This window comes from Heterodontus francisci, chromosome 4, assembly GCF_036365525.1.
Source record: "Heterodontus francisci isolate sHetFra1 chromosome 4, sHetFra1.hap1, whole genome shotgun sequence".
NCBI classification, from domain to species: Eukaryota; Metazoa; Chordata; class Chondrichthyes; order Heterodontiformes; family Heterodontidae; genus Heterodontus; species Heterodontus francisci.
Window position 1 is genome coordinate 91,088,449 of NC_090374.1, and position 24,430 is coordinate 91,112,878.

Here is a 24,430-nt window from a genome sequence, read left to right on the forward strand (position 1 = left end):
CAGAGCCTTGCCGCCACCGGGAAGATCGGGCCCGGCAATCTCTCTCAGCGCCGGACTCCATGGTGGGCCTTTGATGGAATGATGCAGCCTATCCCATCTTTCCTCATGGCTAAAATTCGCCATTCCCAGCACATCCTCGTAAATATTGTTTGTACCCTTTCTAGTAACGTGGTGACCAGAACTGTGTACGCAGTGCTCTAGCTGTGGCCTAACTAGTGTTTTATACAGTTCTATACATAACCTCCTTGCTCCTCTGTTCTATGCCTCGGCTAATAAAGGATGGTATCCCATATGCCTTCTTAACCACCTTATCTACCTGTCTTGCTACGTTCAGGGATCTGTGGACATGCATTCCGAGGTCCCCCTGTTCCTCTACATTTCTCAGTATCCAACCATTTGTTGTTTATTCCCTTGCCTTGTTTGTTCTCCCCAAATGCATTATCTCACACTTCCCATACTTGTATTCTTTTCTGTTCACCTGAAATTGATAGATTTTTATCAACAAAAGGTATTAAGAGATATGGGGCAACAGCAGGTATAGGAGTTAGGTGGCAGATCAGCCATGATCTCATTCAATGGTGGAAGAGGCTCAAGGGACTAAATGGTTGACTCCCGTTCCTATGTTTCTATGTTCTTGCATAAGACAAACTCAATTTTTGAGCCTTTTTTCATAATGACAGACTTTTAAATCCAGGAATCACTCCTGTAACCTTTCTTTGAACTCTTCCCAATTCATCAAAATTCTCTTTGAAGGCAGGGTGACCAAAATTGTACCGAATATTGTAATATGATCTGACCAATGAGTTCTGGAAGGCTAAAATAATCTGTTTCAGTTTGTAATCAAGTTCTGTCAAAGTTCATACCAAATGTTGATTATCATTACTGACAATAGCCTTGCAGCCAGCTTTAATCAACCATAGGAATGAATAATATTATTTCCTTCAGCATAATGGTGAAATTTCAATTCAATTAATGAATCTGGAATTAAAAGGCTAGTCTAATGGTGACCATGAAACCATTGTCGATTGTTGCAAAAACCCATCTGGTTCTCGAATGTCCTTTACAGAAGTAAATCTGCTGTCCTTACCTGGTCTGGCCTACATGTGACTCCAGACCACAGCAATGTGGTTGACGCTTTCAATAAAAATGCCCTCTGAAATAGCCTAGCAAGCCACTCAAGGGCAATTAGGGATGGGCAATAAATGCTGGCCTAGCCAGAGATGCCCACATCCCACAAACAAATAAAACAAATTACCCAAACTGGAGCTGAGTTGGAATTCCCACTCCTGATCTCTTTCTAGTGACCCTTGTTGGAATTTGCCATCTGTGATGTCCAATAAGGCCAGAATTATGCTCAGTACTGATATTCGCTATACTTCAATAGCCTGGTAAACACTCACTATCTAGGATTACACATGAAGAATAGGTCAACAAGACCATATTAACATCATTCGGTGCCTATGGACACAAAATAAGCAAAAAGAAGAGAGAGCTCATAGTATGAGCACTTTCATGAACTTTGTTGATAAGTAGTTCTTTTTGAACAAAATAGATTGTAAGATTAATGTGTGAAGTTTTTGCTTGATTATCTTCGGGGATAAGAGGAAATTAAGAATTCTTTTTTTGCAAATTTGCTATTGTTTACATATTACAGAGAAAAGGTTATAAGGAAGGGTCCATGTTAATTTGGGAGTTGTTGGATACAGTTAAATAAGATGTGAGTACACAAAAAATATCCAAAAAGGAAGGACAGAAAAGATACAATAAGAACAGGAAATTATCAATGTATAAGGTAATGCGAAAGCATTTAAGTACTGGTTATATAATATGGTGGATGCATAACGGGATGGTGGTTTATATAAAAATAAATGCAGGCACAACTCAGTGCTGGTTCATTTTTCCATAAGTAATTAAGTGACAACTTGTATTTTAGATATATGTCATTCAATTTTGTATCATTCTGTTTTAAGTAGTTGATCTAACTTAGTTTAGAAAATAACATTATTTTCTTCTATGAAGCATTAACATCTCAGGAAGCTGCTGCACACTTTGTGGTGATAACAAGCAAAAGCAATCCATACCTACATAGCATTAAAACAAGTGAGCAAAACAATTTATCAAATATTATTAAAATTGCTTCCTAACTTAAAAGAAAACAATGGTGGGGTAATCTTCCTATACTGGTACAATGAATGTGTTGATGTTTTACAGAGTCTGTCAGAGACAAACACATTCAAAAACAATTGACAAGTATAACCTTCAGTTTTTAGAATACTGCAGATGCTGGAGATCTGAAATAAAAACAAAAAGTGCTGGAAATACTCAGCAGGTCTGGCAACATCTGTAGCAAGAGAAGCAGAGTTAACGTTTCAGGTCAGTGACATTTCATCAAAACTGGCAAAGGTTAGAAATGTAATAGGTTTTAAGCAAATAAAGCAGGGGTGAGGCAAACAAGAACAAAAAGGAAGGTGTTACATAGAAACATAGAAAATAGGAGCAGAAGTAGGCCATTCGGCCCTTCGAGCCTGCTCCGCCATTCATTATGATCATGGCTGATCATCCAACTCAGTAGCCTGTTCCCGCTTTCTCCCCATATCCTTTGATCCCTTTAGACCCAAGAGCTATATCTAACTCCTTCTTGAAAACATACAATCTTTTGGCCTCAACTGCTTTCTGTGGTAGCGAATTCTACAGGCTCACCACTCTCTTGGTGAAGAAATTTCTCCTCATCTCAGTCCTGAAAGGTTTACCCAATATCCTTAGACTATGACCCCTGGTTCTGGACTCCCCCACCATCGGGAATATCCTTCCTGCATCTACCCTGTCAAGTCGTGTTAGAATTTTATCGGTTTCTATGAGATCCCCCCTCACTCTTCAGAACTCCAGGGAATATAATCCTAACCGACTCAGTCTTTCCTCATAAGTCAGTCCCGCCATCCCAGGAATCCGCTGCACTCCCTCTATAGCAAGAACATCCTTCTTCAGATAAAGAGACCAAAACTGCACACAATATTCCAGGTGTGGCCTCACCAAGGCCCTGTATAATTGCAGCAAGACATCCCTGCTTCTGTATTCGAATCCTCTCGCTATGAAGGCCAACATACCATTTGCCTTTTTTACCGCCTGTTGCACCTGCATGCTTACCTTCAGTGACTGGTGTACGAGAACACCCAGGTCTCGTTGCATATTCCCCTCTCTCAGTTTATAGCCATTCAGATAATCTGCCTTCCTGTTTTTGCTACCAAAGTGGATAACCTCACATTTATCCACATTATACTGCATCTGCCATGCATTAGCCCACTCACTCAACTTGTCCAAATCACCCTGAATCCTCTCTGCATCCTCCTCACAACTCACCCTCCCACCCAGTTTTGTGTCATCTGAAAATTTGGAGATATTACATTTATTCCCTCATTTAAATCATTAATGTATATTGTGAATAGCTGGGGTCCGAGCATCGATCCCTGTGGAACCCCACTAGTCACTGCCTGCCATTCGGAAAAAGACCCATTTATCCCAACTGTTTGTTTCCTGTCCGCCAACCAATTTTCTATCCATTGCAATACGCTACCCCCAAACCCATGCGCTTTAATTTTACATGCTAATCTCTTAAATTGAAAGCCTTCTGAAAGTCCAAATAAACCACATCCACTGGCTTCCCCCTCATCAACCCTTTCGTAAATCCATGCTGACTCTGTCTGATTCTACCACTGTTCTCCAAGTGCTCTGCTATAAAGTCTTTGATAATGGACTCTAGAATTTTCCCCACTACCGAAGTCAGGCTGACTGGTCTATAATTCCCTGCTTTCTCTCTACCTCCCTTTTTAAATAGTGGGGTTACATTAGCTATCCTCCAATCTGTAGGAACTGTTCTAGAGTCTCTAGAATCTTGGAAGATGACCACCAATGCATCCATTATTTCTAGGGCCACTTCCTTAAGCACTCTGGGATGCATACCATCAGGCCCTGGGGATTTATCGGCCTTCAATCCCATCAATTTCCCCAACACCATTTCTCTACTAATACTGATTTCTTTCAGTTCCTCTCTCTCACTAAGCCCTGTGTTCCCCAACATTTCTGGTACGATGTTTGTGTCCTCCTTTGTGAAGACAGAACCGAAGTATGTATTTCGTTGGTCAGCCATTTCTTTGTTCCCCATAATAAATTTCCCTGTTTCTGACTGTAAGGGACCTACATTTGTCTTCATTTGTTGATAGGTCAGAGGGAATAACTGACAAGGAGGTCATGGGGCAAGGGCAAAGAGTGTGTTAATGGTTTAGTGAAAGACAAAGTGTTAGTGCAGAGAGGGTGTTAAATGACCGAATAATGAAAGCCCTAGCCAATGAAATGAACTAAAATATTTTATTTTATTTTAGTTTGTTTCATCATTCATTTTTTTTTTACCATGTGCCTGCCCACTATTTTTTTTTAATGTTTGTGCTTTTGGCTAGGACTCTCATTCAGTCATTTAGCACCTTCTCTGCACTAACGCTTTATCTTTATCTACACCATTAACACACTTGTTTTTGCTTTTGCCCCATGACCTCCTTGTCAGTTATTCTCTGTGACCCTCTATCCTATCAACACCTTCCCTTTTGTTCTCTTTTGACCCACCCCCGCTTTAGTTGCTTAAAACCTATTACATTTTTAACCTTTGCCAGTTTTGATGAAAGGTCACTGGCCTGAAATGTTTACACTGCTTCTCTCTCCACAGATGCTGCGAGACCTGCTGAGTATTTCCAGCACTTTTTGTTTTTACTTCAGTTTTTAGAGCTACAAGTCTTCTCGGCAGATAATTGCACAATGTTAAAGAGTTGGGTAATTATTCTTTGCATTGATATTTTTAAGCAATGAGGTTGCCAGGAGGCTCAGGAATTGCACTTACTCCATGCGTCTGAAAAATCATGGCCCTTCCAGTGCAGTCCTATTGTAACTTCAATACGATTGTGCTGGAAGGGCTGCTTAAATCGACTGAGACCTAATTATATTAGCATTTCTGGTATGTCCTGTTGTGGGGCAGAGCCTTATTCCACCTTGAACAAGGTCATCCATTTCCCAACCCCCAGAGGGAACTGGTGTAGGGTCAGCAGGGATACACAAACTAAAGTGATAGAAGAGGGCCCCACCTGGAGGTTGCAGCCAGAATTCCACAAGAAATATGTCAAATTAAAAAAAAAAATCATACTTTTACAAAGGGAGTTGCGATTCACCCCTGTAATTTCCTTGCAGTGGAGTTGGACTTCCCTCTTGCTCCTCCTACTACCACCCGCCCACCCCCCATCTACTTGCAGAGAATGTGCAGGTGTGGAGGTCCCAAACTGGCACATATTGCTGGGATGCACCTCCCCCTTGCAGATTTCCCTCCTCTTCCATGTAACCAGTGGTACCACTACTCACTATTTCCAATTCAGTTCTCCAGGTCTTCTTCAGCCATATAAGGCACGCATTTTGCAATCGTGCTGAAATGATCAGCAACATCAGTCTTACGCAGTCTTCTCATTCACTATTCTCCTTCATAGGAAACAGCATTTCCCACAGAAAACCTGATTCTTTGGTTCAACGAGCTTAAGAGTATGCAGGGAGAGAGGGAATGGGTGACCGCCAGACAGACAAGAAAAAACAGGCAGGTAGTGCAGGAGACCCCTGAGCGTGTCTCACCTTCCAACAGGTATTCCGTTCTGAATACTGAGAAAATTATGCTTCACCTGGGGAGTGCAACCAGAGCCAAATCCATGGCACCACGGATGACTAAGCTACACAGGGGGGCACAAGAAAGATTGGAAGAGCAATAGTAATAGGATATTCGATAGGGGGACAGACAGGCGTTTCTGTGATCACAGTCATGAACCAAGGATGGTGTGTTGCCTCCCTGGAGCCAGTGTCAAGGTTGTCACCGAGCGGCTGCTTGAGTATCCTGAGTGGGGAGGGTGAACAGCCAGCAGTCGTGGTCCACATCGGAACCAATGACATAAGTAGAAAGAGGTCTTGCAGAAAGAGTTTACAGAGCTAGGTAAGAAATTAGCAAACAGGACCTCAAAAGTATAATCTCTGGATTACTGCCAGTGCCACGTGCAAGTGAGTCAGGAATAGGTGGATAAGACAGATGAATGCATGACTTGAAATATGGTGCAGGAGGGAGGGCTTTCGATTCTTGGGACATTGGGACCGGCTCTAGGGGAGATGAGACCTGTACAGGCTGGATGGGTTGTACCTGAACAGAGCTGGGACTGAGTTCCTTGCGGGACGTTTTGCCAGTGTTGTTTAGGAGGGTTTAAACTAGTTTGGCAGGGGGATGGGGACCTGAGGGTAGACTCAGTTGGTACAAAATCAGAAATGAAACTGGAAGGCAGAAAATTAGTGGATGAGTCTGGAAGGCAGAGGAAACAAGAGCTAGGAAATAAAAAAGAAGTTTGGCAGTGCTCAAGGGTATCTACTTCAATGCAAAGAGTATAGCAAATAAAGCAGACGAGTTGAGGACATGGATAGACATGTGGCAGTATGATATCATAGCTATTACAGAAACATGGCTAAATGAGGGACAGGAATGGCAACTCAATGTTCCTGGTTACAGGGTTTTCAGACTCAATAGAGAGGAGGATAAAAAAGGATGGTGGCAGTTTTGGTCTAAGAAACAATTACAGCTGTGAGGAGGGATATGGTAGAAGGTTCATCAAATGAGACCATATGGATTGAGCTAAGGAACAAAAAAGGGGCAATCACACTGCTGGGAGTGTACTATAGACCCCCAAACAGTCAGAGGGAGATAGAAGAGCAGATATGTAGGCAAATCTCTGAGAAGTGCAAGAACAATAGGGCAGTAATAGAGGATTTTAATTACCCCAATATTAACTGGGATAGTTTTAGTGAAAGGAATTGAGGGAGCAGAATTCTTAAGGTGCGTTCAAGAGATCTTTTTTGGCCAGCATGTAGCAAGTCCAACAAGAGAGGGTGCAGTTTTGGACTTTGTTTTAGGAACGGGCGGCACAGTGGCGCAGTGGTTAGCACTGCAGCCTCACAGCTCCAGCGACCCAGGTTCAATTCTGGGTACTGCCCGTGTGGAGTTTGCAAGTTCTCCCTGTGTCTGCGTGGGTTTCCTCCGGGTGCTCCGGTTTCCTCCCACATGCCAAAAGACTTGCAGGTTGATAGGTTAATTGGCTATTATAAATTGCCCCTAGTATAGGTAGGTGGTAGGGGAATATAGGGACAGGTGGGGATGTGCTAGGAATATGGAATTAGTGTAGGATTAGTATAAATGGGTGGTTGATGGTCGGCACAGACTCGGTGGGCCGAAGGGCCTGTTTCAGTGCTGTATCTCTAAACTAAACTAAACTAAATGAAGCTGGGTAGATGGGAGGAGTGGCAGTGGGAGAGCATTTGGTGGTAGTGATCATAATTCAGTCAGTTTTAACATAATTATGGAAAAGGACAAAGCTAGAACAGGAGTTAGAGTTCTCAATTGGGGCAAGGCCAATTTTACTAAACTGAAGAGTGATTTAGTGAAAGTGGACTGGAAACAGTTACTTGAAGGTAAATCAGTGTGAGAGCAGTGGCAGGCATTCAAAAGGGAGATTCAAATGGTTCAGAGTAAGTATGTTCCCACAAAGAAAAAAGGTGGGACGGCCAAATCTAGAGCCCCATGGATGTCAAAGAGCTAACAGGGTAAGATAAGGCAGAAAAGGAAAGCTTATGTCCGACACCGAGTACTCAATATTACAGAAAGCTGAGAGGAGTATAGAAAGTAGAGGGGTGCAATCAAAAAGGAAATTAGGAAAGCTAAGAGGGCATGAAAAAATATTGGCAAGCAAAATCAAGGTGAACCCAAAGATGTTTTATCAATACATTAAGAGTAAGAGGATAGCTAAGGAAAGAGTAGGGCCACTATGGCACAGTGACGCAGTGGTTAGCACCTGCAGCCTCACAGCTCCAGCGACCCGGGTTCAATTCTGGGTACTGTCTGTGTGGAGTTTGCAAGTTCTCCCTGTGTCTGCGTGGGTTTCCTCCGGGTGCTCCGGTTTCCTCCCACAGCCAAAAGACTTGCAGGTTGATAGGTAAGTTGGCCATTATAAATTGCCCCGAGTATAGGTAGGTGGTAGGGGAATAAAGGGACAGGTGAGGATGTGGTAGGAATATGGGATTAGTGTAGGATTAGTATAAATGGGTGGTTAATGGTCGGCACAGACTCGGTGGGCCGAAGGGCCTGTTTCAGTGCTGTATCTCTAAATCTACATCTAAAGAGCAAAAAGGTAACCTATGTGTAGGAGCAGAAGATATTGGTATGGTTCTTAATGAATTCTTTGCCTCTGTCTTCACAAAGGAGGGGGATGATGCAGATATTGTAGTTAAGGAGGAGGAGTGTGAAGTATTGGGTGTGATAAGCTTAGGGAGAGAAGGTTTGGGGGATTGAAAGTTGATAAATCACCAGGGTCAGATGAAATGTACCCCAGGCTGTTTAAAGAAGACAGGGAGGAAATAGTGGATGCTCTGACCATCATTTTCCAATCCTCACTGGATACAGGTGTGGTGCCAGAGGATTGGAGAACTGCTAACATTGTACCTCTGTTTAAAAAGGGAGCAAGGCATAGACTGAAAAATTACAGGCCAGTCAGTCTAACCTTGTAGTGGGCAAATTATTGGAATCAATTCTGAGAGACAGGATAAACTGTCACTTAGAATAGGACTGATTAATCAAGGATAGTCACCATGGATTTGTGAAGGAAAGATCTTGTCTGACTAACTTGATTGAATTTTTTGAAGAAGTAACAAGGAAGATTAATGAGGCTAGTACAGTTGATGTGGTCTACATGGATTTTAGCAAGGATTTTGACAAGGTCCCACATGGCAGACTGAATTTTTAAAAAAGCCCATGGAATCCACGCAAAATTGGCTCAGTGGCAGGAAACAAAGTGTAATTGTTGATGGGTGTTTTTGAGACTGGAAGGCTGTTTCCAGGGGTGTTCCGCAGGGTTCCGTACTAGATCTCCTGCTTTTTCTGGTGTATATTAACGATTTGGAAGTAAATGTCGGGGGCATGATCAAGAAGTTTGCAGACATGCGGTTGATAGTGAAGAGGTTGGCTGTAGACTGCAGGAAGATATCAATGGACTGGCCAAGTGGGCAGAAAAGTTTCAAATGGAATTCAACCCGGAGAAGTTATTTCTTTATTAATTTATGGGATGTGGGCGTCACTGGCTAGGCCAGCATTTATTGCCCATTCCTAATTGCCCTTGAAATGTGTAGCCATCTCCGAGGCCATTTAAGAGTCAACCACATTGTTGTGGATTTGGAGTCACATGTAGACTGGGAGTGGTGGCGGCTGAAAATAAATGGCAGCCCACATGTGCAGGTCGCACCCCACCATGCCACTGCAATTGAGTGCGTGGCGTCTCATCTGCATATGCAGGCCGGCCACCCCACCCCCCCCAATCATGTGGTGAGGGCGGGCTTTGCAATGCCGGCAACGGTAACCAGCTGCCTCTGCGCAAGTGCTGGCGCCATTTATAAAGGGTTGCCAGACCTGCACAGTTAAAGTCCATCCCACCCCCACCCCCCAAAAAAAACACTGTGAATTGAGTTTTGACATGTACCACTCCCCCAATACAAAGAAAATAATTGACTGCACCATTCCCGCGTTCCCCCCCGCCCCGAAAACGCTTGTATTTTCTGTGCAACCTTTCCCCACCAACTGCATGAAGGGCAGAGGTCAGCCTTTCCCCCCTCCCCTACACTACACATGCAGATTTGACCGCACCCCCCATTACATATAAAATCCTAAGATCCCCCTTCCCCAACTTGGTAGTGCCAGTTTTCCCTGGATGGGGAAGTGAAGGCACGTGAATGCCAGCTGTTGCATGCAAGATCGTGGATAGTCAGCAGGATCGCACTGAAAGGTATGTTAATTTATTCATGTCCTTTATTTAAATATTTAAAGTCTGGTTCCTTTGCTCAGCGGTAGGGGGGTGCTGCCACGGAGTCTCGCCGCCACCGGGAAGATCAGGCTCAACAATCTTGGCATCGGGCTCTGTGGTGAGCTGCTGCCTCTGTGGTGAGCTGCTGCCTCAGCGATTTTCCGCCCCCCACCCCCTCCCCCACCACCATGGAGCCTGACGTTGGGAGCTCAACAAAATTCAGCCCGTTGTTTTTATTGTAACTGAATAATAGGGACAGGCACCAGATAAAAACAGGGCAGAATTTCTACATTTTTTTTCCCAACCTCCATCCATCCTGCTTTAACAGGTGGGTGGACTCCAGTGTAAAATAGGAAACTGTCCTTTGCTGGCACGCAGCAACCCTTTAAATGCCCAGCAGGGGCACATTTCCTTATACAGGTTGCCACAGGCAAGGACAATTTGCTGTTCCTACAAATTCAGGGCCCACATGTCATGGAGATGGGATCAGAGTTTCTGAAGTGAAAGGTAGCTTTATTTTCTAAGATTACTTCTAAACCTGATTTTACTTAATTAGCATAACTGATCTCACTATTTTGAATTGATCATACTGTTACTGTACTGTTTCTTAAGAAATGTCATATAGTTTGTGGTTATTTATTTGTATGAATATAAGTGGATTATAACATTTAGAATGCAAGGCAGCATTGCGGCAAAAGTAAATTACCTTCAGTTTGATTTGGATAATTCAACTTTAGAGGTAACCATTAAAGGAAAATGTAATTTCAAAGCAAGGCATTGGCCAGTTAAGACAATTATTTGCAAAATCTTTTGGATAATTGCTTAAGACTTTTATCAATAATTTACATGTATTGAATTGTTTTGAAATGCTAAACCTGCTTTGAAAATAATGGGGGAATGTGAATTTTATCTCTGTCGAGCAAGTGATAGTCTTCCTCCTCTGCTTCATTCCCATGATTTTAGTGGTGTAATCTTAGCGGTAGGACGGGCTTTCTTCTGTTCAACTGCTCAAGTTCTGAGCAGCCCTGCTGTGTAATATAATAGTCAATACTGGTTGATCATTCACACTGGTCAGTTATAGTGATCACTTAAGTTGTTTGCCAAAGCAATTCGTGTAGGGTTCAAAATTCCTGAGTTGAGGCAGAGACTAATCTATAATTGTGCCTTTGTGGGGCCAGGAACTTTGGCCAGGCCTGATGTTAGCCAGGGTTCTGCTTCAGAAATGCATAAATTCCATTGTGTTTCAGGGCACACTGAAGAAATGTCACTCTCCCAGAAGCAACTCAGTGTAAACAACAGTTAGCATGGGATGACTTCCGCCTCTGCCTTCTCTTGCATCCTTGAGAATATCTGCCCCTATTTTAAAGGCACAGAAATGCCAGGACCTGCTCATTAAGGCAAAAGTACTTGGGTAAAGGGAAACCTGGGCAGCTGGCAACACAGTATCACCAGTAATGGGAGGCCTATTACAATAATGTGACAGGCGGTTACGTGCTTCCCATTATATAGCATTGACATACCTTCCATAGTTTTCCCCCGTTATATGCGCTTACATTGAAAGTGCTATTCAAAAATCATGGAAAGGAAGCATTTGCAATTGCAGTACTCTTTAAAATGTATCAAAATATCCATCTGTGTATGAAAACAACTACTGGGCACAAAATAATTGTTTCTTTATTGTGCCTAATATTTCTATATATTATTCAATCCTGGTATCAATCTGTGCTGCTTTCAATTGGTGGACAACACTGTAAAGATTATAAAAATAAGTGATCAGAGAGATGAAAGTTACAGGTCAAGAGACTGAGCTATTAAAAACAAAAAAGCTAAAAGATATACACAGAGGCCTACAAATTTGAAGCACCCATTTTCCCACAACACAGGGTTCATACCCTGTGACAGAATGCCATGGATCCCAGGATGTTGGACCTCAGACCTCATTACCATGAGACCAGGGTTGCCGGAGGAACTGTGTGGGATGACGGAATACAGCAGCTATCAATTAAGCGAGGGAGCTTGGTGGGGTGGCATTATGGGGCTATGGTCAGGGAGGAACGATGGGCAGGGGTGATAGGTCTGGAGATCAGGACTGGGGAAGGGAGAACAAGTGGAGGGAAACCTGAAGCAGTATAGCCAGCGGCTGATTGGAGGCTGGGATCAGCGCCTTGAGGTTGAGGTCAGGTGCTTTACGGGTAACTGAAGTAGGTCTTGAAACTCAAAATCCATCGCTGCCAGCACAAGGGAGGATTTCTTGGTGTTGAAAGAAATGATTTTGGAGCTGATAAATTTGAAGTTTGTTGAATCATCCTCATTGCCATGTTTTTGTTATGTTTATGCCAGGTTGCTGGATATGTTTTATATCAGATTTATCTCACAACAATGCAGATATCACTTGTATTAAATCGCCAACTGGTTTATTTATAGTACTTTAAAATATCTCAGCACTTACAAGAGTTCCATACAATGTCTTTCAGAACAGTCTGTTTTTTTAGTTCCGAAGAAGGGTCTCTGATCCGAAACGTTAACTCTGCTTCTCTTTCCACAGATGCTGCCAGACCTGCTGAGTGGTTCCAGCATTTCTTGTTTTTATTTCTGTTTTTTTAGTTTCAGTTTCAACTCTTAAGCTCCACCCACAGGCTTAAGCAATCAAACACAGTGAACGCTGATCAATGGACGGACTAATAGAATCAAACCCAGATCAATCAAACACTACAGTAATTAAAAGCAAAATACTGCAGATGCTGGAAATCTGAAATAAAAACAAAGTGCTGGAAATACTCAGCAGGTCAGGCAGCATCTGTGAAAATAGAAGCAGAGTTAACATTTCAGATATGTAACCTTTCATCAGGACAATTTTTACTACAGCAATTAACATTTTTTTTCAGCCAGTTCGTCAGGGCTGGTGTTGGCTGCTTCAGGGCAAACCATTGCTTCAAGAGGGGCCAAAATAGGCATTTTCACTTATTTGCATAAGCAAAAGGCCTAATACCTGCTATAGGCTTGGGTAAAGGATGCCTCTTATGGGTCGTTACACAATCTGGCAGGCAACACACTCCCAGTCAGAACTTCGTGAATGCTTCTTGCACAACATTTTGTGGCCTGAGGAGGCTGTGAAGTGCCTGGAAATTGGGCAGTACCTGCCCATTGTGGGCAGAAGGCCATAGCAGGATTGGATGATCCAATTGCAACAGTGCATATTCCAATGCGGATACCTATCTATAATTGATTGAGGTTTAACATTAGTTTGTTCATTTGTTTCAAGCATTCATTTTATTATTTGCCATGTACGTTGCTGCTATTTGTAGTTTGAGGCATATGAACACCTGATATGATGAATTTCCTTGAGATTAATCTTCATAGAATGTAACAGACTTTGCCAATTAAGCACTAATGAACAAAGAAATTCATTTTACTAATCATCTGGAGCTGGTGAGGAGAATGAGAAATAAAGAGAAAATTATTCCCATTTTCTGTGTTATAATATCCTAATATACCTTAATAACCTATTATTATCTGCTATCTGTATTGAGTTTGTGGCTTTCTCTGGTGATTCAGGTGCATCAATGTTTGCAGTTTTATCCTGATAGCTTTCTAAATGTTAATTTTATTTCCTTCATTAGTTTTATTTCATCATAGGTTTGAAATTTACCTTCAGTAATCCAAAAGTAAACAGGAAAAAAACTAATGATCTTTACATACTCTTCCCTCAAAAGCCTCCAGATCCATAATAGTGTATTATAATTGTTCATGTTTTTTTTATATCTTCAGCCTCTGAACTAGTCTTGGTTCAGATTCTGCATCCTGTAATTTTTGTCGCTATATTCTTCAGGGTACTGGGTAAATTGACTAACTCCCAAATCTAGGTTTCGGTTTGCCTGAGCTCATATCACCATTCAGAGACCAGATTTTTGCCAGATTTCTCTAATGACAAATGAGTAGTGTAACTGGGATATAATAGTAATCATTGCAGTTCAAAGAATATTTTTACAGATGTTGTGCATGGTGTTATGAAAGTGCTTCCACTTTTTAATATTTTTTGAGGATTTGTGCTTTAGAATTGTGGAAATTGATTCATTTGGAGGACTGAAGAGATTACATAGATTCTGGAATTTGTTGTGGACAAATGCGAGTTAATTAAGGAAAGCCAGCATGGATTTCTTAAACTTGCTGGAGTTTTTTGAGGAGGTAACAGAGAGGATTCATGAGGGCAATGCTGTCGATGTGGTGTACATGGACTTTCAAAAGGCATTTGATAAAGTGCCACACAACAGACTTGTGAGCAAACTTGTAGCTCATGGAATAAAAGGGATGGTAGCAACATGGATAGAAATTAGCTGACTGACAGGAAACAAAGAGTAGTGGTTAATGGATGTTTTTTGGGCTGGAGAAAGGTTTGTAGTAGAGTTCCCTAGGCATCAGCGTTGGGACCCTTGCTTTTCCTGGTGAATATTAATGACCTAGACCTTGGTGTACAGGGCACCATTTCAAAGTTTGCAGATAATATGAAATTTGGAAGCATTGTGAACTGCGAGGAGGAAAGTGTAGAACTTCAAAAGGACATAGACAAGTTGGTGGAATGGGCAGACAAGTGGCAAATGAAGTTCAAAGCAGATAAATCTGAAGTGATTCATTTTGGTAGGAAGAACATGGAGAGACATTATAAAATAAACTGTACAATTGTAAAGGTGGTGCAGGAGCAGAGGGACCTAGGTGTATATGTGCATAAGTCATTGAAGGTGGCAGGACAGGTTGAGAGAGCAGTTAATAAAGTATAGAGTATCCTGGGCTTTATTAATAGGGGAATAAAGTACAAGAGCAAGGAAGTTATGTTGAACTTGTATAAGACACTAGTTCGGCCTCAGCTGGAATATTGCGTCCAGTTCTGGGCACCGCACTTCAGGAAAGACATGAGGGCATTGGAGAGAGTACAGAAAAGATTCACGAGAGTACAGAAAAGATTCACGAGAATGGTTCCAGGGATGAGGAATTTCAGTTATGAAGATAGATTGGAGAAGTTAGGACTGTTTTCCTTGGAGAAGAGAAGGCTGAGAGGTGATTTGATAGAGGTATTCAAAATCATGAGGGGTCTGGACAAAGTAGATAGAGAGAAACTGTTCCCACTCATGAAAAGATTGAGAACGAGAGGGCACAGATTTGAAGTATTTGGTAAGAGAAGCAAAAGTGACATGAGGAGAAACTTTTTCATGCGAGTGGTTCAGGTCTGGAATGCGCTGCTTGAGTACATGGTGGAGACAGGTTCAATTGAAGCATTCGAAAGGGAATTAGAGAGTTATATGAAAAGGAAGAATGTGCAGGGTTATGGGGAGAAGGCAGGGGAATGGAACTGAGGGAATAACTCTTTCAGAGAGCCGGTGTGAACACGATGGGCCAAATGGCCTCCTTCTGCACTGTAACGATTCTGTGATTCTGTTATTTAAAAAAAGATCACTGGAAGAACTTTGGGACTTGAACTTTCTATTTAAAAACAGCCCTTACTGAATGTCACATGTCTTACGGGAGCCTTGGTGACAAAGAAGTGACGTGTCAAGATTTATGGCGGTCAAGAGTTGGTTTCATTTTGGATTGTTTTGAGTCAGTTGGGGATTAGCCTGCTAAGAGAGAAGACCAGTTCATCCTTTCTCTACCTCTCTGAGAAACCCTGAGCATCCAGTGGTACCTGAAACCTCTGATGCCGCATTTCTCCTGAAAAGCCTGCCAGACTAATCCTCGACATTGCCTGAAGAGAACTGCTCCAGTGACAGCCGTCTGTGCATATTCAGAATGTCAGAATAAAAGGACAATTGATACCATTCCATATCCTCTCCTTTTCCTTCAAGAATTAACAAGTATTTGGCCAAATAAGTGCTGAAATAATAATAGAGTATATAATTGGCCGTATCAGTAACTGAGTAAACATTTAAATATATGTTGTGACCAGTGGGGAAGTGGAACTAGAGAAAGATAGTGCACTCCTCCCACCTTGCTTGTAACAATGGAGAAAGGATTTCTGTGCTTTGCAAACCACAGAGAAGGTTCTGTCCAAAAATAATTAGTAGAACTAAAAAGTGCTCTTTTCTTACAGTAGGAATCATTATGTAATGATATTCTAATTGGTTTACAGATATCATGATAACCAAGATGTCACAAGCAATTTTCTTGGAGCAATGTGGCTTATTTCTATCACCTTTCTGTCCATTGGCTATGGTGATATGGTACCGAATACATATTGTGGGAAAGGAGTTTGTCTACTCACAGGGATTATGGTAAGTAATATGTTTCACAAATTCAAAAGAAAGAGAGACTTGCATTCATATAGTGCCTTTCATGACCACTAGCCATCTCAAAGCACTTTATAGCCAATGAAGTACATTTGAGTGTAATCACTGTTGTAATGTAGGAAATGTGGCAGCCAATTTGCACACAACAAACTCTCATAAACAGCAGTGTGGTAAATCTGTCTCTGTGACATTGATTGAGGGATAAATATTGGCCAGGACATGGGATAACTCCCCCTTTTTTTTTTAAATAGTGCCATGGGATCTTTTACATCCACATGAGAGGGAAGATAGGGCCTTCGATTAATGTCTCATTCAAAAGATGGCCCCCTCCAGCAGTGCCACACTCCCTCAGTACTGCTCTGAAGTGTCAGTCTAGGTTTTATACTCAAGTCCTAGAGTGGGACTTGAACCCGTAACCTTGTGACTCAGAGGTGAGAATGCTATCAACTGAGACACAGCTGACACAAAGTGACAGCTACCACAGTGATGCACTGTACATTCAATAGATTGTTGTATGAAGGACAGTTATGATCCCGAGAAAGACAGCCAGAGAATCCATGTGCTTCAGGCAGAAGACCACTTGTAATGTGCAAATTGGGGTCCTCTGACATATGTAGGACCCTGCTTGCAATTATGAAGTACAAATCGGCGAAGCACATGCCACCAACACTCCACCAATTTATACTGATAATGCACATAAGAACATAGGAAGATAGGGACAGGAGTAGGCCATTCAGGCTCAAGTCTTTTCCATCATTCCGTAGAACCATAGAAAAATTACGGCACAGAAGGAGGTCATTCAGCCCTTCGTGACCGTGCCGTCCAAACAAACTAGCCGCTATCTAATCCCACCTTCCAGCACCTGGTCCATAGCCTTGCAAGTTACAGTACTTCAGGTGCATATCCAGGTACCTTTGGAATGAATTAAGGGTTTCTGCCTGCACCACCATTCCTGGCAGTGAATTCCAGACACCCACCACCCTCTGGGTGAAAAAGGTTTTCCTCAGGTCTTCTGTAATTCTTCTCCCAATCACCTTAAATCTATGCCCCCTGGTAATTGACCTCTCCATGCGGGGAAACAGGTCCTTCCTGTCTACTCAATCTAGGCGCCTCATAATTTTGTACACCTCTATAAAGTCACCCCTCAGCCTCCTCTGTTCTAGTGAAAACAACTCTAGCCTATCCAATCTTTCCTCATAGCTGCAGCTTTCAAGCCCTGGCAACATTCTTGTAAATCTCCTCTGTACTCTCTCCAGAGCAATTAAAATTACTTCCTGTAATGTGACCAGAGCTGTAAGCAATACTCCAGTTATGGCCTAACCAGTGTTTTAAACAGTTCCAGCATCACATCCTTGCTTTTGTATTCTATACCTTGGCCAATAAAGGAAAGCATTCCATATGCCTGCTTCACCACTCTCTACCTGTCCTGCCACCTTCAGGGACCTGTGGACATGTACTCCAAGGTACACTTCTTCTACCCCTCTCAATATCCTCCCGTTTATTGTGTATTCCCTCGCTTTATTTGCCCTCCCCAAATGCATTACCATTAGACCATGGCTGATCTGTACCACAACTTCATTTACCCACCTGTGCTCCGTACCCCTTGATACCCAAATAATCACTTGGGTGCCATGAATGACCTTCTGGACTTTGGAAAATCTAGCAGTGCAGCAAAATTGGGCTGCAAGGTCATGCTGCTGTTCTTATCTTGGATTTGTTTTTCAGTAATGTCCCTGCTGAACAACGCATCAATCGCTAGTGTGGCAGATCTATGGAGAGCCAATTGTTTTTTTAAAACTAATTCTCATGATGTGAGGGTTGCTGGCGAGGCTGGCATTTATTGACTAGCCCCAGTGAGTGATAAAACAGAGCACTTTGCTAGGCCACATAAAGACAGTTAAGAATGAACCACATTGCTATAGGGCTGAATAAATTAATGAAAAATAATTTTGGATGAAGTATAAACAATTTCAGCCTTGCGTTTAGAAAAGGAGAAAAATTGCTGGTTTTATGGATTAAGCATAAATTGGACAAAGGAATAAGATATTTTATTAACGAAAGGAATGTAGCATTCTATAGCACTTTTTGGTTGAGAAATTAGTTCGAGCCAGAACAGGTAGGCCTGAGGTGCACCAGATATTGAGCCTCAGGCCTCATTTACATGAGGAGGGCAAGCTGCAAATGCCTATTGGATGTCCCCTGGCAGCTCAGTGGCAAAGAGGGCTTCGGTTTTGGGCTGCTGCATTGCCAGGTAGCTCCTGCGACAGGGGGAAAGCAGTTATGGGGCATGGTGGAGCAGGCAGCAGTCTTCTTACCTGAATGTGGAGCCAGGAATAGCACTCCTGATCCTCTCAGCTCCACATTTACGCAAGTATTTTTGTTAAAAACTTACCTTATTTGTGGCAGCCTTCAGCAATCCATTTAAAGATTGCTGGTTCGGCCACATATAGGGGCGTAAAAAATGGTGGCTGGCACGCACGGGCTGCGCACCACCACGCCGCAGTGATTTGAGCCTGGCGTCTCATTATCGTATGCAGGGCGGCTATGCCTTCCCAAACTACTGGCGGGGGCGGCCTCGGCGCCACCGTGAACGACGTCAACTGTTTCTGTGCAGGTGCTGCCGCCATTTTTAAAGGGCTGCCAGCCCTGTGAAGAAACTGCAGAGTTGCCCCTGTTCCCCCCTCCAACTATGCCAAAAATGCATATTTGCCCCATCCCCCCCACCAGCTACACTACCAGTGCAGAGTTGACCCCTTCCCCCCCACAACTGTACTAAGTGCACTTCCCCCGACACTAAAAATGCTGAGTTCACCCCCCCCCCACCACCCCACTACACTACAAATGGAGAGTGGTGGTGCCAGCTTTCTCTGGACAGGAAAGTGAAGATGCATGAGTGCCGCCCATCGTGCTGAAAATCCGGAACTACAGGCTCTGGTTTTCATTTTAATTCATGCAAACAAATAATTTAATTATGTAAAGTTGAATCCCATTACAGAGCAGAGGAAGGCCCACCACGGAGCTTCCCACCCCCCGCTGGGAAGATTGGGCCCGGCAATCTCGACGTCAGGTTCCATGGCAGGCTGCTGCTGTTGCTTTGATCTTCCAGCCCCCGCCACCACAGAACCCGATGTGTGTGGGGGGGGTGGGGGGGGAGAACAAAATCCAGCACATAAGTCATGTTTCCCTAAATTCAGCTGGTCCTGCATCAGCTGTGATCAGGGAACCCAATTTTGCAAAGGGAGATTCAAACATGCCATAGGCCCTTTATTCTGTCTATACCAATATGGAGAATGAGCACTTCCAGGGCTGAATTTTGTGCCCATGGCGGGGGTCCCAGCGCCAGGCCGAAAAGGCGGGGAATTCCCACCTCGGCCAGCTGGAGCCCCATCCCCGGAGCAGTTCTATGGTACCAGGCCAAATAACAGCCCAGCACTGGGCTCCCCATCCCTTTAAAGATGGGGATTCCACCTCCAAGAGCTGCTGGGCAACCACAGAGCCAGCAGTTTCGGCAGAGCCGCCAGGTACGGTGGCCACTGCCAGTACTGCAAGAGGCCTTGGACCCAGGCCCAGTGCTGGAGGCTGGATCCAAGGTGGGTGAGGCGGGGTCACCAGGGCGAGACCATCAGGCACCAGTGAGGGGGCTGCATGATGGTGGTTCAGGGAGGTGCAGGTTTTCCTGGCAGGGGCCCTTTGTGGACCACAGATTGCCCAAAGAGGAGGCCTGCTCTCCCCCCTCCCCCACCCGAAGCTCGTAGGGAGGTCACCTTGTTTTACTGGGCAACATTCCCTCATGGCAGAGGCCCACCTCCCGCCACTGGTTAAATCCTAAATCCCAGCGGCAGTAGGAAGAGCCCCTTAAGCAGCCGTTAATAGGCCACTTAAGGGCCTATTGGCCTCTGGACAGGAAGGCCATTTTCGGCCTATCCCGCCCACGACAAAATTGCATTGTGACGGGGAGGCGACAGGCCCTCCATCACATGCCTCCCGTCGCAATTCATGGGCCCCCCCATCTCCAAACCCGTCTCATGGGGGCACATAAAATTCAGCCCCTGGTGTGCCATATTGGGTACTAAAATGCCTGTTCTGCATCTGAAAAATGGGCATGGTGCCATTGAATTTCTACGCTCTACCTGTAATATTTTGGGGAGAGAAAAAAAAAATGGACTATAATTTGCTGTGGCAGGACATCTATTGGCATCTGCTATTAGTTAGACTTGCTCTTGCATGTTTAGGTTTTTAATTTTTTGTGTTGCAAGTTCCTGAAAGCGTGAGGTGATAGCGTCAAATTGAGGGAAACCAGGCATCTGGGGCTTGAATGAACAGGGCAAGATACTTTATATCTCCTTAACCAATCAGATTGAAGAATTGTGAAATTAACAGCACAAGGACTGAGAAGGAAGTGCAAATTAGAATGGATGAATTCAATGTCAAATCAGGTACAGAAAGAGAAATAGAGAGGGAAAAAAAGATTGGCTAAAAAAGGAAAAGCAGAAATTTTTTTTAATGTTGGCATTTTTAAATCTCCATAACAATTAAAACCTGAACAAATGAGACTTTATACTAATAATAGTTATTTTTCAGTGCCAGAGAAGTTGTTTGGCAGTTAAGAACACTTATGGTATCATTAAAATGATGCATTTACTGAAATGAGCAAGACATAACTTTCTGTGGCAAGTTTAGTTCCTATCTAACACAAACACAAGCAACATCACATTAGTCAGTGCATTTCAATAGCGAGCTAGACAGCAAGATACCATTTTCGTGAAGCTTACAGCAGAGTGGTGCATCTCAGCCAGCAACTTTTAGATTTCCACATTTTATCTGTGCATCTTCCTTCGCCTGACATTTCTGTGACGGCGAGTGCCATTAACCTCACCGTTATTTTGCTGCAACTTATGGGCCACTATCAAGTACATTATTTGCTCAGCCTAAAGGTACTGTACAGCAATTATTTGATGATCTATCAGAACAGGTTGTGATTCAAATTTTTCATTCTTTTTATCTTCTAGTAGGTTTCAAATCACAGTTATTTAGAGATAGCAGAAATAGATATCCCTCCTCCCCAACTCGTGCTGGCTTTTTAAAAATAATACTAAATCTGCTGACTTCTCAACTGTAATAACTACTTTTATGTGCCTTGAGTCATGCTGTAATGCTGTATAGCAAAAAGCATCAAGACTTCATGAATGCATCTGGGCTGCTGGCAAGCAAAGTTGAGAGCACTTTATTACATCGACATCATGAATAGCCCCAAGTGTCTTTCTTATATTCATTTCATTCTTTCACAGTTCAGATCCTCAATGACAAAAATGCATTATGCCAGCATTATTTTACAATTTTTTTTCAATCATTTCTCTGTCCCAGGTATTACAGCTAAGAGAGAAAACTGCCACAGTCAGTCTTTAACATAAGTAAGTGTTGACAGAAGTGCAGAGTCTGTGGAGGTGGATTTTTTTTCTTTACTGCCGGGGTGTTAAATATCACCCAGGCTGAGCGCAGAGACTGAAATCAGGCATGGAGGGTCACACTGCCCATTTATTTAAATAGAAGGAAAATCAGGTGGGCCCCATTATGCCTGTACAATCCTCCAACTCCATTTTCCTGTGAAATGCTGAATGACCAGAAGGTAAAGAAAAATTCTGCTCTAAGTAGTTCCACATCTATTTAGCCTCGCTCCAATAAATTTGCCTTGCTAGACTTGGTGAGAACAAATGTTTCAAAATTGTTTTATCTTTATCTTACTGGCCCGAGTTTCCTCTGTGTGCTGTGTCCAAGCAATTAATACCCATGCATAAAACATGAAAACGTGCCCTTATGCATAAATATGTATACTTTCCATCAATATATATTTTTTATAGACTTTTTGTGATTATCAAGGCAAAAGATTTCAGCCCTGGGAATTACAACATTTTTCTACATCCAGCATCAAGCACTCCCAAGTTAGGTATATCATGGACCAGATGTTCCCTATACTCAGTCCCACCAATCACAACTTCAGAAGGGCACCTTTTCCCATTTCCTGCACTATTTTTATCTTAATTCCATGGGTCTTCTGAGTAAGATTGCCATTGTGGTGCCAATTGTACTGAATTGTGGATAGTTTTGTGTTGGGAACTCACAATCACTAGAAACTAGGTTGAAAATCCCCAAAATCATTTTACACAGATAGTGAAAGTGCTCAGCTCATAATTCTAGTCTGGATTCATTTTCATTCTCAGAGAGGCAAGTCCTCCCATTGCCTACCACCACCATAGCATGTGTAAATATTGAAATTTTTAACTCATGTAATGCTACAATTTTTTTCTTTTTACATTCAGGGTGCTGGCTGCACTGCTCTGGTTGTAGCTGTGGTTGCCAGGAAGCTGGAACTTACCAAAGCAGAAAAACATGTGCATAATTTTATGATGGATACACAACTGTCTAAACGAGTAAGCATTTTTTGTTTTAAATGGAACTAAAATTAGGTCAGGGAGCTGGTGTTTTCATTAACAGAATATTTTCTGGACATCCAATTCAGTATCCATTACTAAATGGGAAAAATATCAATTTGAGAATATCATTGTTTAGGCTTTGCTATGCACTGAAATGATGGTTTTGTTTTGACTGTTACTGTGCATTAGAATTCCACTGGCACATTGTGTAACCCAATTTCTGTCACCTTGCTGCAAGTCTTTGCTCAATGTTTACATGCAATTCAAGTAGTCATGCTGGCATGTATCAAAATTCTTTTGAGGATATGAAAGACAGCTATCAGTTCATTTGTAGCAAAGCTAAGATTTACAGCATTACTGTCATGGCACATAATATCTGTTCAGTAGCTGTGGACATCTTTAAATACTATACAATAAATGCACAACAAAAGGATTGCATATTTAGAAGAATTCCAATGTAAAACTACAAAAATAAGCTGAAGAGAAACATATTGCAGTGATACTAGACTGCAATAATTTTTGACTGCCATAGTTTGTTTTCTTTGATATTCCTCTGCATAGTTGATTATATTCCTCATAACTCAAACAGCAACCCCGCCCTCCTGCATTGCTTAGTGCTTTGGTCCAAGTAGAAATCAATTATATTATTTTAACGGGGCAGGCAACCAGCTAATGTTTCAAGATGTTGATGTATTGTAGAGGGATCTGCCGTTAATTAGTCTTGCCCTTACATGTTCAGGTTTTTAAATCTTTTGCATGGCAAATTGCTGGAAGTGTGAGCTGATAATAACAGTGCAAGGATTGAGAAGGAAGTGTAAACTAGAGAGGATGAATTCAATGTCAAATCAGGTACAGAGAAAGAGAAATAAAGAGAGGTAAAGATTGGATTAAGAGAGAGAAAAATGAGACAGAAAAGTAAAAAAGAAAAGTAAAAAAAAAGTAATTTCAAATTTTACAAATTTCCACCAAAAATTTGTATCATCGAATCATAGAAGTTTACAGAATGGAAGGAGGCCATTCGGCCCATTGTATCCACATCGGCAACAAGTAACCATCTAGCCTAATCCCACTTCCCAGCTCTTGGTTCATAGCCTTGTCGGTTACGGCACTTCAAGTATTTTTTAAATGTTATGAGGGTTTCTGCCTCTACCACCATTTCAGGCATTGAGTTCCAGATCCCCAGCACCTTCTGGGTGAAAAAAGTTTGCCTTGAATTCCCTCTACACCTCCTACCTGTTACCCTAAATCTATGCCCCCTGGTTATAGACCTCTTAATCAATTCAGTCAGTGGTCAGGTACAGTGGGGGGTGTGACTGTGAGTGAGGCAGGTAAGGTGATCGAGAAGGCAGAAGTGGAAGAGCCTCAGCCCTAGCAATTGTCCAGCAGATTTGAGTTTCTTTCAGCTTGTATGGATGAGTGTGAGGGCTGCAGGGTGGATGAGCAAACTGATGATGGCACCGTAGTATAGGAAGCCATTCAAGCAGGGGGAGTAAATAGGAATGTAGTGGCAGTAGGAGTTAGTATAGTCAGGGGGATAGACAGTTCTCTGCAGCCAAGAGCGAGACTCCAGAAGGCTGTGTTAACTTCCCGGTGCCAGGGTTTGGGCCATCTGCTCTGGGCTGGAGAGGAACTTGCAGTGGGAGGGTGAGGATCCAGTTGTCGTGGTCCACGTAGGTGCCAACAACATAGATAGGACTAGGAAAGAGGTTCTGATGGGGAGTATGAGCAGCTAGAGGCTAACTAGAAAAGCAGAACCTCAAAGGTAATAATCTCTAGATTATTACCTGAGCCATAAGTAAATTGGCATAGTTAAATA

The 24,430-nt window shown here is 42.7% G+C and overlaps 1 protein-coding gene across 4 annotated transcripts in view; it reads left to right on the forward strand.

The window, feature by feature from the left end:
• The window catches only part of LOC137369137 (small conductance calcium-activated potassium channel protein 2-like), a 151,797-nt gene that overhangs the window by 87,894 nt on the left and 39,473 nt on the right, over positions 1 to 24,430 (forward strand). For all 4 annotated transcript variants that reach the window (XM_068029857.1, XM_068029856.1, XM_068029858.1 and 1 more), the window contains exons 4-5: positions 16,027 to 16,168; positions 22,501 to 22,611. In XM_068029857.1, the coding sequence (XP_067885958.1) occupies positions 16,027 to 16,168; positions 22,501 to 22,611 (253 nt within the window). The remainder of the gene's footprint in view (positions 1 to 16,026; positions 16,169 to 22,500; positions 22,612 to 24,430) is intronic.